General features: G+C 44.0%; 1 protein-coding gene across 2 annotated transcripts in view; it reads right to left on the reverse strand.

Annotated features, from left to right (window-relative positions):
- Positions 1–5,480, reverse strand: part of RMND5A (required for meiotic nuclear division 5 homolog A) — a 60,371-nt gene extending 54,891 nt beyond the window's left edge. Inside the window, exon 1 of one of the 2 annotated variants that reach the window (XM_082426861.1) lies at positions 5,114–5,480. In XM_082426861.1, the coding sequence (XP_082282987.1) occupies positions 5,114–5,255 (142 nt within the window). In that variant the 5' untranslated portion in view covers positions 5,256–5,480. The remainder of the gene's footprint in view (positions 1–5,113) is intronic. The other variant, XM_082426860.1, reaches the window with a different exon arrangement.
- Positions 5,481–12,458: the final 6,978 nt, after the last annotated feature.

Consider the following 12,458-nt stretch of genomic DNA (forward strand, 5'->3'; position numbering starts at 1 on the left):
TTTAAAGGCATTATTCTCTCAAGAGTGTCTTGTCTAGCAAAAAGTTTGATTAACAAATGGAAGACCAAGCTATGTAGTCTACTTGAAGTACACCAAAGAATAAGGGTGAATAAATAGACAAAGCACCGGTCCACCAAACCCTGATCCTTTTACAACTCATTCAACACAGTACACTCAACACTGGTAGGCTCTGAAAAGCAGAGAATTTACATATATAAATAAACATACTTTTCAATATGTATATAGTATATACAACCCAAATTCTAGAATGGAAAGTTATGCCTAACATGCGACCACTGACCTCTGGTTTTTGTCTACTGACACAATACCACAAAAACTAGTTTAAAACATGATCATCTATTTTGTTTTTTCTTTCATGTTCAACTGCCTACTTCTCATTTGTCACCCTCAAATTTAAAAAAAAAAAAAAGGAAGCAATTCTGCAGGTAGTAACTAAATTCTCTTTGATTCACCAAAGAGATAAATATAGAGGATAATACTTTAAAAGTTTTATTACTAAGCGTCAGACCACACACACACAAACACACACACACACACACAAAAGGAGTTTTAGATGATAATATGTATTGATCACACCCACAAATGAAGTTGTCTTTACCACCTTGCAAATTGAGATAACACTAGGCCTAAATCACAGTAAGTAGAACCACATGTCCAATGCCTCAAAGAAAAAATAAACAGTGATAAATTATCATTTCCCTGAATCCTCTTAAAATTTTTTCTGGAGGGCTTCCCTGGTGGCGCGGTGGTTGAGAATCTGCCTGCCAGTGCAGGGGACACAGGTTCGAGCTCTGGTCTGGGAAGATCCCACATGCCGCGTAGCAACTCGGCCCGTGAGCCACAACTGCTGAGCCTGCGCGTCTGGAGCCTGTGCTCGGCAGCGGGAGGCCGCGATAGTGAGAGGCCCGCGCACGGCGGTGAAGAGTGGCCCCCGCACCGCGATGGAGAGTGGCCCCCGCTTGCCACAACTAGAGAAGGCCCTCGCACAGAAACGAAGACCCAACAAAGCCATACATACATACATACATACATACATAAAAAGAATGTAAGCAGACAAGAATAGCATTAAAAAAAAAAAAATTTTTTTTTCTGGAAACTAGCATCTCTGGCTGTGAAGTGGTCCAAGAATAAGAAAGACTGAGATGGAGATTTTTTTACTGGGTATCCTTTTTTATCATTTGAATTTATACCATTTACATGTATTATCTACTCAAAATAAATACAATTTTAAATTTAGAAAATTCCTTGAGAATCACTTTCAGAAACTATATTAAAACTCCCTTTAATAACAGCCTAAAAATAATTTTTAAAAATACTGTACATCCTTTACACTTACAAAGATTATAATTTTTTCAAGTATACCACATACATGTCATAAAACTGTTACCCAATTGTTTCAGCCTAATTTTCTATCATGAAATATGAATTTAGAATATCAGCAATACATGATATATAGTTCTTTTATGCTCTCCCTTTCACCACAGAAGTAGTAATGAGAAACAAAATATAAATATACTTGCCAAAAAAAGGTAATAAATAATCACAAGTCAAATCACCAAGGTGTATCTATACCATTTATCTGTTAATCAAGGGCTGTCCAAAGTGTGGTTCCAATACCACTGATGTGAATGGTGACTTTAGTTGTATGTGAAATAATATTTTAATAGTTACAAATTTATTTTAATATGTAGTTGATTATACCTAACGCACCAAATCTATGATTTCACAAATATCATTGCCTAAAATGAGGATAAATCTATTTAAGTGAAATTGTGAATCCATTTGAAAAGTAAGAGTGCACATGTGTGAGGGAAGTTTGGGAAGAACCAGCACATCATCCAAATTAGATCAAGGGCACTCTGTGAACAATCGCCAAACAGCATCAACGGCATCAACTATACTGAATCTTAAATTAGACCAAACTTCACACTCACAGGGAAACTCACTGAAAGGCTGATACAACTAAATGACAACAGTGCTCTCCTCTTCCCTCAGAGTTGGGGAAATGCCACATGGGGCAATTTAGAGCAAATGAGAGATCTTAGGGCAGGCCCGGCAAGCACCCTTTGGGCAGTGTTTACCATCTGGAATCAGAGTGGTGAGAGTGGACCTGAGTTGTCAATGGGCTTACAAATTAAACTCCACTGATGTTTGATCAGTTTCTACCACAAACCATCCTAACTGTCCTCACTTGGTATAGCTGTCTGCTCACAACTTTAGAAAAAATAAATTAAAACATAAGAAAGGGTAATTCAACCTCCCAAACTGACCTGATCCCCTGACCCTCGCTAATGGACACTTCTAAATCAGGTAGTCACTCACCAACAGTATGATGCAAAGTAGGGGATCTATGAAGTCCCCAAGATTCTACTTTATTCATACCACATTCTTACAAGAATATCACCACAAATGAGCCCTGAGAATGAGATCCAAAGCCCTAATGGAGGGTCCCAATTGGAGCCCCTCCCTCAGGTCACCAGAGGCCACCAGATCACTTGCCCAGACAGGTACATTCAGAGCCTTGAAAACGTCCCTTTAAACTTGAAAATGGAGTTCCAAACTCAGATTTCAGTCGATATAACTTTGAGAAGGGTATATCTAAGATTCAATGTAATACCCTGCAGAGAACTTTAGAAATTATCTGCTTTGAAAAATACCATAACCCAGATAGCAAAGCATGATGTTTGTTGTTTTCATACATAAGAACACCATAAGAAAGTAGACCTTATTTTGAAAACTAGACCTGGCACTTGTGGTACTTATTTTTCTTTCATGTTTTATAGCTGCCTTTAGTCACTTAATCCTATTACTAAAGAATTTTTTAAAAATCAAAGAGATTATTAATATAAGACTGCAATTTGGTAGACAAGAAGGCAAAAAAATAGGAGGCTGAAGAGGGAACACACACAATTTACCACATCAGACTGTTGGAATAGCACAGCAAACTCTGTGGCTAATACCCCGCTGACCGTAAGTTCCTTGAAAAGTTCCCAAGCAAAGAGGTCTAGAACACATTCCTGCTTCAGCAAGTTCTCAAAATGATTTTATCCATCTGGGATGGGCCCCAAATCCCCTAAAATGAGGCTCACAATCACATTCTCCTTCAATTAATATGCCCTCTGTCTTCTCATGGAAGAAAGGGATTTTACCTTCCATCTTCCGCCTCTCAAGCTCTGCCTATCCAAGCCCTCAATCTCTGACCTGGTCCCTAAAAATGAAATGTTCCTTCCACCGCTCCAAGTCCGCACCCTGCACCCACTCCTTCCCTTTCAGTCTTTAACAAAACATAGATCTCCTCTCCAGTTGAAGGCAGAGGGGGCACACCTTCAGCCCCATTACTTAAGCAGCCCCTCACCCCTCAATCTGCATAATTCTTCTTAACTCCCAGTCACTTAGTTTATTTTAACAATTCTATGAAACTGCAAGGAAAGAGGGTCACTGACTCCCAATAACCAAATACCAGTTGACCAACCTCTCTTTTTCTAAGCCTGTCCTTTCTGTTTCTGGGGGCACCTCCTGGCCCTCTGCTCTTCAAGAGGAGTTCAAGGCTGTGGTTAGATCCTAGAGTCTTTCCTCCCGCAGCCTAAGTAATCTCCTTCACTCTCCTCTGTAGGAATGACACCAGGAAACCATCTTAAACCTTACTTTCCTCCCAAACTCCATCTATACATCGTCAACCACCAGTAGACATTACGCCCTTGGCTATCTTCATTGGCCTTTCAAGGCCAACTTTGTCCAAAACCAAGTTCACCAGAGCCTTGCCAGGAGTCCCACCCCACTCCACCTCTCCTTCCCCATCGCAGGCAGCTGTCTAGGTCTGCTCATTTTTCCATATTCACATTCCAAGTCCTACTCCCACTATGGTCTCTCGTTTGCTTCTTCCCCGGAGTTCAAACGTGACTGCCGGTGTCCAAGATGAGATGCTGTTAAGACATCCCTCACCATGGATGAGCACTAACTCTCAACTGCAAGCAGTCTGGGAAAGGAAGGTGTACAAGAAGGAAGGAGAGATGGAGAGAAGCTCGGCCACCGCCACTGTCCTCAATCGCACCTGCCACAGTATCGACATCACCCCAGCTACCAAACCTCCCTCGTCAGAAACTTCTGTTCAGCCTCTGAGTTGAGAAGGCCCCCCCAACCTCTTTAATAAATCCATTAAATAAAGTTCTTTACTTCTTGCTCAGAAGGAATCAACACTATGGATATTTTAATCTAAGGACACCAGACCTTTAATGTTCTTTAACAAAACCAAAACCCAAAACCCTTCCCAACCAGCTTCCACAAGTTAACTCTGGCAAAGTATCTGCCCCCAGGGCCCAGGGCAATAATAATACAGGGGAAACACCTTCCAGAGAAAAGCTGTTTGCTGAAAGGAAATCAAGTAATAACTTGACCAGGTAACGCAAGTAACTAACAACTTATGTTACAATGTGTTTCCGGAGAGTTGCCTCTGTCTCTTCGCAGGCTACGTCAGGAGAGCTGAACAGTTTGATTTAGCTAGTTTCCTAGGAATCGTGTCGGTGCCGCTGCGGAGTTAAGAAAAGCTACTTCTACACAGAGTCAAATTATGGACTTGCAGGAGCGGCTGTTCCGTTAATCCACAGCTAAGAATAACACTCGAGTTTCTAATTTAAGAAAAAGAAGAAGAAAAAACAGAAGAAGAAAGGCGAGAAAGTAAGTCCCCGGGCTAAGTGTTCGGAGCAAGGGAGGAGGAGGGGGCTTGCTGCACTGACCCTCTTATGGCCCAGATCCTTGGGCCCAAGGCAATTGATGAGGAGCGCCCACCCCGGGAGGGTGGCAGTTTGCAGGTGCGAAAGAGCGGCCCCCATCCCCGTTTAACCCGGGCTGGAGCCCGTGGCTCCGGAATGGGTTTCCGGGTGGGTTCGCGCTGACTCGTAATAAACAACGAGATCGGGGCAGGTTCGCGACAAATCGGGCGAGAGAAGGAGAAAAAGTCACAGGGGCCTGGTGGGTCTCCGCGCCCCGGGGAAGGCGGGACCGGGCCCCCATGAGGGCACCCTCCTAGCCCGCCGGGGCCTGAGGGACGCGGGCGGGTGGGCCCGGCCCCGCGCGCCCACCCGGGACGCCCTACCGTGGCTCTGCAGGATCTCGTGCTTGAGGCCGCCCGTGTAGTCGATGAGCTCCTCCAGGCCGCGCTCGCACAGCTGCCCGTAGCCTGAGAACTTGTGCAGCACCTTCTCCAGCTCGCGCTCCACCGTCACGCACTGATCCATCCCGGAGGCGGCGGCGGCAGCGTTCGGCTCCCCGGCGCCCGGGTGTCCGCAGCCGTTCGGCCCGGGCCCGGCCGAGGCCGCGTCCTGCTCCTCGTCCCCCAGGCGGGCGGCGCGGGCGGCCGAGGCGGCGGACGCGCTAGCCCCGGCGCCGGGGAACCCCGGCGAAGCCCGCGCCCGCCTGCCCCATGGCGCCCCGACCCCGGCGCGTCGCCGCTGCTCCCGCTCTCTAGTCCCACCCGGCCCCGCGCCCCCGCTCCCCGCGTTCGACTGCCAGCCGAGGCGCCGCCGATTGTTTTTGTTTTCACGGGAACCGACCGATGACCTGGTTCTCCCGGGCGGCACCAAGCGCCGCCGACCCGAGGGGGAGGAAACCACCCCAGCTAGAGAAGGAGGCGCGGGCCGTACCAATCGCACCCTCGAGGGGGAGGCAACCCGGCGAGCGCGGGCGGAGGAACGCGACGAGCGTCCGCTCGCGCCGCCGCTCTAAAGCTGTGGGCCGTACCACGCGGGAGGCGTGCAAGGGAGCGGGAGAGGGTGGAGCAAGGACCCAATTGGTCCGAAGAGCTAAATAGGGAACTTTGGAGACAGCCCCAGCGATCCGAGAGCGCTACAACTACGCGCTCCGTAAACAAGAGGGTGGAAACCGTCCCGAACCACTCCGCCCAGAAACTGGGAAAACGAACCAATGGGCGCCGGGAATACGTAAGGAACAAACGTCCTCCAATCCCTGGCCGAGGCGTAACCCTTCAGCCAATCCGAGACTAAGGGCCAAACCAATAGACTCGCTGTTGGAGGGGGTGACTTGGAGAGCATCCCGGGAAGCAAGTCGTTTCTAGAAAGCCAAGAGGGAAAACAAGGCAGAAATAAAAAGGTCTATTTTCCGTAGGACTTCGCTCTAGCCCTGAGTTATTTCATCTCCCCATCACTCCTGGGGGTACTGTCGTTCCGAAGTTTTGGAAGACGGACTCTCCGCCCCGGAGGAAAAATCAAGCCTGGCCAGGCGTGGTGGGTGGTGCTGCAGGCGAGGGTCGCTAATGAGAATGAAAGGCGGGGGTGATTCTGAGGCGGGAGAGGGGGGCTGCCTGCTGGCCGGGCGCGGTCCCCAGTGCTGGCTCGACTCTTGCGACACCGGAAGGTCACACGCCTCACACCACCACCCCCGCAGGCCTCGGGCCTTTGGCCCCTGGGCCTGGAGCCTCTCCTGACCGGTTGCCTCACCCCGCGTCTAATAGGGCAGCTTCGCGGAATGCAAGCTCGCGTCGGAGATCCTGACGGCCTGGCGCCTGCCTCTTCGGCGCCTTACTCCTTTGAATCGGATGGAGTTACGCCCTTTGCGTAAATCCTTTCCTTGACTTGCCGTGGCGCCTCCAACCTTGGCCTATACCTACTTGCTCACTAAGCTGCAGCTGCACGAGGAGCCAAGCTGGTTCTTGCTTCAGGGCCTCTGTACTTAGCTTTTCTTTGGCCTTGGAAAGCTCTTCCACCTTGTCATTAGCTCACTTGTCCCACAGAGGGTCCTCCCCTGACCACACTAATGTATCTTCTACCCTCCCGCGCTCCCTCCTCCATTGCTATATCATTTATTATAATACCTATTATACTACCAGTTTTATTCTTTTCGCTGTACTTACTAAAATCTGAAATGATCGGATTAAATTATTCGTTTACTTTTCTGTCTGCACCTCTTCAATAAAGTTCCACGAAGGCAGCCCCCTTGCCTGTCTCTTCTGTGCCTGGAACAGTGCCTGGCAACATAGTATGAAATCTTTTTTTTTTTTTTTTTTTTTTAATTAAGGTAAAACCTCTTTGAGCTTCAATTTCCTTTTTTTATAATTTGGAAGTAATCAGAATTAATAATACTTCACGTCATTGTTAGGAAAATTAAGTGAGATAATTTATGTAAACACCCAGAAGCACATGATAACCACATGATAAATAGTGATGGTGGTTGTTACTATTGTTGTCAGTTCCCAGGAGTAAATCTGAGATGGCAGTTGAAAGTCATGGAATCATGTTGGTCTAGCACCCAATCCTTTAATTTATTTCTTGGTAATTCTCAAGGGCAGCCCCAACTGTTGCTGTTACATATCTTCTTTCTCTTCCCCACCTAACCCGATTTCCTTTCTCCTTTCTTGGCAGGTGGCCCTGATTCCGGCTTCACTGAGAAAGTGAAAAACATCCAACTCCAGCACCCTCTGCCACTCTTCTCAAAGTATGTCTACCTATACCATCCATTTTGTTAACTGTTGTCAAATACCTAAAGGAAGAAGAGTCCCTTCTCCCTTCCTAAGCTGCCAGCTGACCTGGGGACATGGGGGAAACCTTCATGTAACCCTCCTCAAACTGTTTCCCTTTTCCTCTCAGTCCTTTCATGGCCAAACTGCCCAAACAAATCCTCTGCACTTGTTCCTCCTGTTTCTCCAAGGATTTCCTTGATAAGCCCAGTCACCCTTTTCTCACTCTTTTTTTCCTTGACCTCACTGCAACACATGAAAATTGTGACTCACCATCACTTTTAAAATTCTTCCTTCACCTTCAGGGCATTGCCATGGTATGGGTCAGTCACCCCTTGTCCCTTGCTGGGTCTTCTTTCTCATTTAGTCACCTGTGTGGATGAGCATTCGTCCCAGGTTCTATCCTCAACCTTCTCTTTTCCCTTTACCTGCTGTACTGTGAGAACACATTAAAATTGCCCCTCTCCAGCCTTGATCTGTCTCATAAACCAGCTTCACATTCCCCCCAACTAGCAAGACATCATCATCCAGAGGACTCGTTACCTCCAGTCAACATGTCAGAAACAGAATCCGTATTTCCCTTCTACAACAGACTTTCCTCCTCTTGACTCCTCAGTTTTTGTCCGCATTACCCTAACTCTCCCATGTTCCTCTGCCACTTCACCATCCTCATCATTAACTTACCTCTAGGATTCTTGAAAACCTTTTCCCCATCAGATTTCTTGACTCCACTAACCTGTTTCCATTGCCAACTACATCCTTCTGAAGATCCGTTTACTAAGTCAGCTGCTTTCAGTCACCCCAGAATTATTGGTGCTTCCCAGGATTTTGTCCTCATCAGTATCCCTAAGGATAAAGATTGTCTCACTCCCTTTTCCATTCACCCTCCACATGTTCTATTGAGTCTAACTTCCTAATGTCTTAAATGAGGCTTTTTAGTTTCTACATCCTTCACCTTCCTTAGTACTTTTGACATGTTTCCAAGGTTATAATTGCTTCTCTTACCTGCCTTTATCTCTTACCTCTACAGTCCCACCAGGTGAATCTTCATTCCCCTCGAAAGGTTGTTATAAGAATTAAATCAGACCAAAAAACGAAAGAATTAAATCAGACAATCCATGTAAGGCACTCAATATAATGCCTGGCACATGGTAGGAGCTATTATTATCCACTGATCAGAAGTAATCACGACTCCCCATTACTTACAGCTTCAAATCCTAATTCTCAGCTGCATGGTCTGCCCAGCATAGTGACACATCACAGTCCCCCATCCAAACACTGGGCACTTGCACACTTTCAAGGTGAATTGAGTACAGCTTCTTCATGCTTTTTCTTCTTCTAGAATGCTTTTCTTTATTGTCAGCTACTCAGATCCTCCCCTTTCTTCAAGTAACAGGACAAATCCTATTACTATTGACACCTTTCACTATTGATACCTTCCAGATCTTGGTCTACCACTCCCCAGTATGGTAGTCATCAGCCATATGTAGCTATTTAAAATTTTAATGAAAAATTTTTTAAATTCATTTTCTCAGTTGTACTAACCACATTTCAACTACTCAGTAACCACACGTGGCTAGTAGCTACTGTGTTAATCAGCACAGTATGAACATTTTCATTGCTGTAGAAAGTTCAGTTGAACAGTACTGATCTAGACCATGACCATAGTAAAGTTACCAGCCACTCCTTTAACTGCTGGAGGACTTCGCTGTTCAGTCATTTAATGCTTAAATACCTACTGCCCCTGTATTTTTAGTTAACTTTTCCAATGTGTACCTTGTTTTCTCAACTAGATTGTTAACACCTAGGTCAGGGCTGACTTTTCTTTCCTCTCCCATGATTTAATCAACACAGAAAAAGCACTCTAGGTATTTGTTAAAGGAAAGAAAATAAACAAGAGGAGAAGAGGCCTCAAATTTAACCGAGGAGAGAAAAATAGTACTTTTTAAGGGCAGAGATCTTTATGTTTTCTCCTTACTTTGTATTGGCCCTTCCTACCCAGTGCACAATTGCTTTAAGCCTAAACCTTGATTTCTCAGAGAAGGGTCTCTAGAAGCAACAACCGAAAAATTCCATTTTCAGAACAACTGCAAATTATTTTTCTATGATTGCATTTTTACCACACAACAAAAAATAATTCACTCACACACGAACACCAACCAGCCAACAAACAAAAACCCCAGCCAGTATCAAATGGAGTCCTGCCCCATATTTTGTTCAATCTAGAGAACCTTTCATTTGCAATTATTCTGGTCTTTGCATTGGTCCTCCCCTCCACTCCAGATTCCTTTCTCTGTAACATTTAAGAAAACAATCCAAAGAAAGAAAGACGAGAGAAAGAAAAACCCTTTGTCTTATGACCAAAATACATGTTCATTGTAAGAAAATCAGAAAGTACAAATAGGTAAACAGAAATAATCAACCCGTGAAATCCCAAGACCCAGAAAAAAAGAAAAATCAGTTTTAACATCTGGGGTGAATTTCCAGAGTTTTTCCTGCATATACACATAGACCCATATGTGAAGGGTAGCTCTCGTTATATGTAACTATTTTGTAAACCACTTTTACTGTCCACTTAACATTTCTCTAACAAAAGGAAGTTTCTAGAACTGCTCGTGCCATCTTTTTGAAATGTTTAATAGTTAACTATAACTTAGCATTCACCCTTATTCTCATATGTATTCTTTTCATTTTGACTTATTCTTAGCTTGAAACTAGACAGAGGCAAGATAGAAAAAGTCAAAATTTCATCTTTCAGATTTGAGAATCTATAAAAAAACTGGTTTAAAAATATGCTTTTATGCAAAATGCACTTTCAGATATGAGTAAGAAAGACTATGTTTATAATTGTAAAAAACAGACCTTGTGAAAGAGACCTTGCTCATTTACTGACTGTTCTAGCTGACAGCCAATATGAAAGTAAGGTTAAATTGACAAAATGCATTATTATGAAATACTGGATTACAAAAAATAACATTCCTTTTCATCATTTCTTTAAAAATCGATTTTCATCATTTTTAAGCCAAAAAAATAATTCCATATGGACATATCTGGAAATTGCTACTAAGAATAATTTAAGAAATGGGTGGACTTCCCTGGTAGCGCAGTGGTTAGGAATCTGCCTGCCAATGCAGGGGACATGGGTTCGATCCCTGGTCTGGGAAGATCCCACATGCCCCGGAGCAACTAAGCCCGTGCGCCACAACTACTGAGCCTGTGCTCTAGAGCCCGCAAGCCACAACTACTGAAGCCCGTGCGCTTATAGCTCGTGCACCGCAACAAGAGAAGCCACAGCAATGAGAAGCCCGTGCACCGCAAGGAAGAGTAGCCCCAACTCGCCTCAACTGGAGAAAGCCCGTGAGCAGCAACGAACATCCAACGCAGTCAAAAATAAAATTTAAAAAAAGAAATGGGTGAAAGCATAACTACTAGCAAAAAATATTGATCTGAATGTTTTTCACTTCTTTTATATCTCCTCTGTGGTTTGGGGTATATTGCCACTTACATGCCTGTTTGCCGACATGGATGATACTTGCCTGCTATAATGACCTACTGTTAGGGATTGGACAGGCAGCGTTGACAATAATGCCTTTCCTTCTGTATCCATTACCACCTTCTTTCAGCATCACTAATGTTTGTAGAAGACAGCCTCTCTCACCAGCAAAGCCCACCCCAATGTAGCCTTCACCCCTTCTGTAAGCCACTCACTGGTTGCCTTCTAGTTTAGATACCCCCTTATAGATCTCTACGAGGATGATATGTAGGCATTGCCCTCGTATATGACGTCCCGTAGGGAGGTATTTACACCTTTTGGATCTGCTCCCTCAAGTTTTATTGGTCTGAATCTTTTTCTTTTTGGAATCCTGGTGTCTTTCTGTACTTTGTTTCCTGCTCACTCTTTTGTGTGGTTTACCAGGTCAGGTGTAGCCAGAAGGGTGCTAGCACTGTAACCCTGAAGTAATTCATTCAGCCCCTCTCAGGCTCAGTTTCCTTATATATAAAATGAGAAGCTTGAAATAGATGACCTTTAAGTCCCTTCCAGTTCTAGAACTACAGAGATGTCAGTGTTTATTAAGCAACATGTGAGGTACTACACAGCCGAACAGGAATGGGTAGATGCACCCTCCCTGCTTTTGAAAGCTTTGATTCTGAATCATTACTTCCTCATTATGGAAATACAATGGGTTCCCCCCCCCTTGGCTTTATTTATCCTAGTAATAATAATAACTGCCATTTATTGAGTGCTTACAATATGCCAGGCACTTTGCTTTAAATGTGTGATTATCCAAAGCAATCTTTTCAAGTAAATATTATTTTTATCCGTATTTTACAGATGAAGACACTGAGGCAGAGAGGGGTTAAGTAATTTCTCGAAGATTACACAGCTAATACACAGTGGAGCTGGAATTTGAATTTGAATTTGATCTGTCTGACTCCAAAACCCATAAGCAGTGTACCTCAAAAAAGCAAAATTATGCTCCATGATTACTTGTTAACATGGGGTTTCTAATAAAACAAAAGATTATTTATCCTAAGTAGTGTGGTTAGGTAATAGGACTCTAGGGCTAAAATTCACAAAAATTGTAACACTTCTACTTAAGATTCTTTGGTAAGAATCTTAACCAAACAGCCTTTTTTTTTTTTTTTAAATAACAATATCTACTTCACCCACCTTGCAACATCACTGAGTTATATATATTTATTTATAAAGTAATATAAATATGTTTTCAATAGTAAATGTATACATGTAATTAGTAAATGTATAAGAATATATATGTATATGTAGATATATAGAAAGTACTCTGTAAACCATGAAGCCCTATAAAAATTTGGGGTGCCGTTATTTCCTCTTATTATGTATGCATTTGATTCATCTGTTTATGTATCTTACTATGCATCTCTTCAGGGCAGAGTCTAGGTTGTAAATTGTTGAAGTACAAGTTTCATGACTTTTGACAACCTGGGGGAG

Source organism: Balaenoptera physalus, assembly GCF_965194825.1.
Source record: "Balaenoptera physalus genome assembly, chromosome: 15".
In the NCBI taxonomy this organism is placed as follows: Eukaryota; Metazoa; Chordata; class Mammalia; order Artiodactyla; family Balaenopteridae; genus Balaenoptera; species Balaenoptera physalus.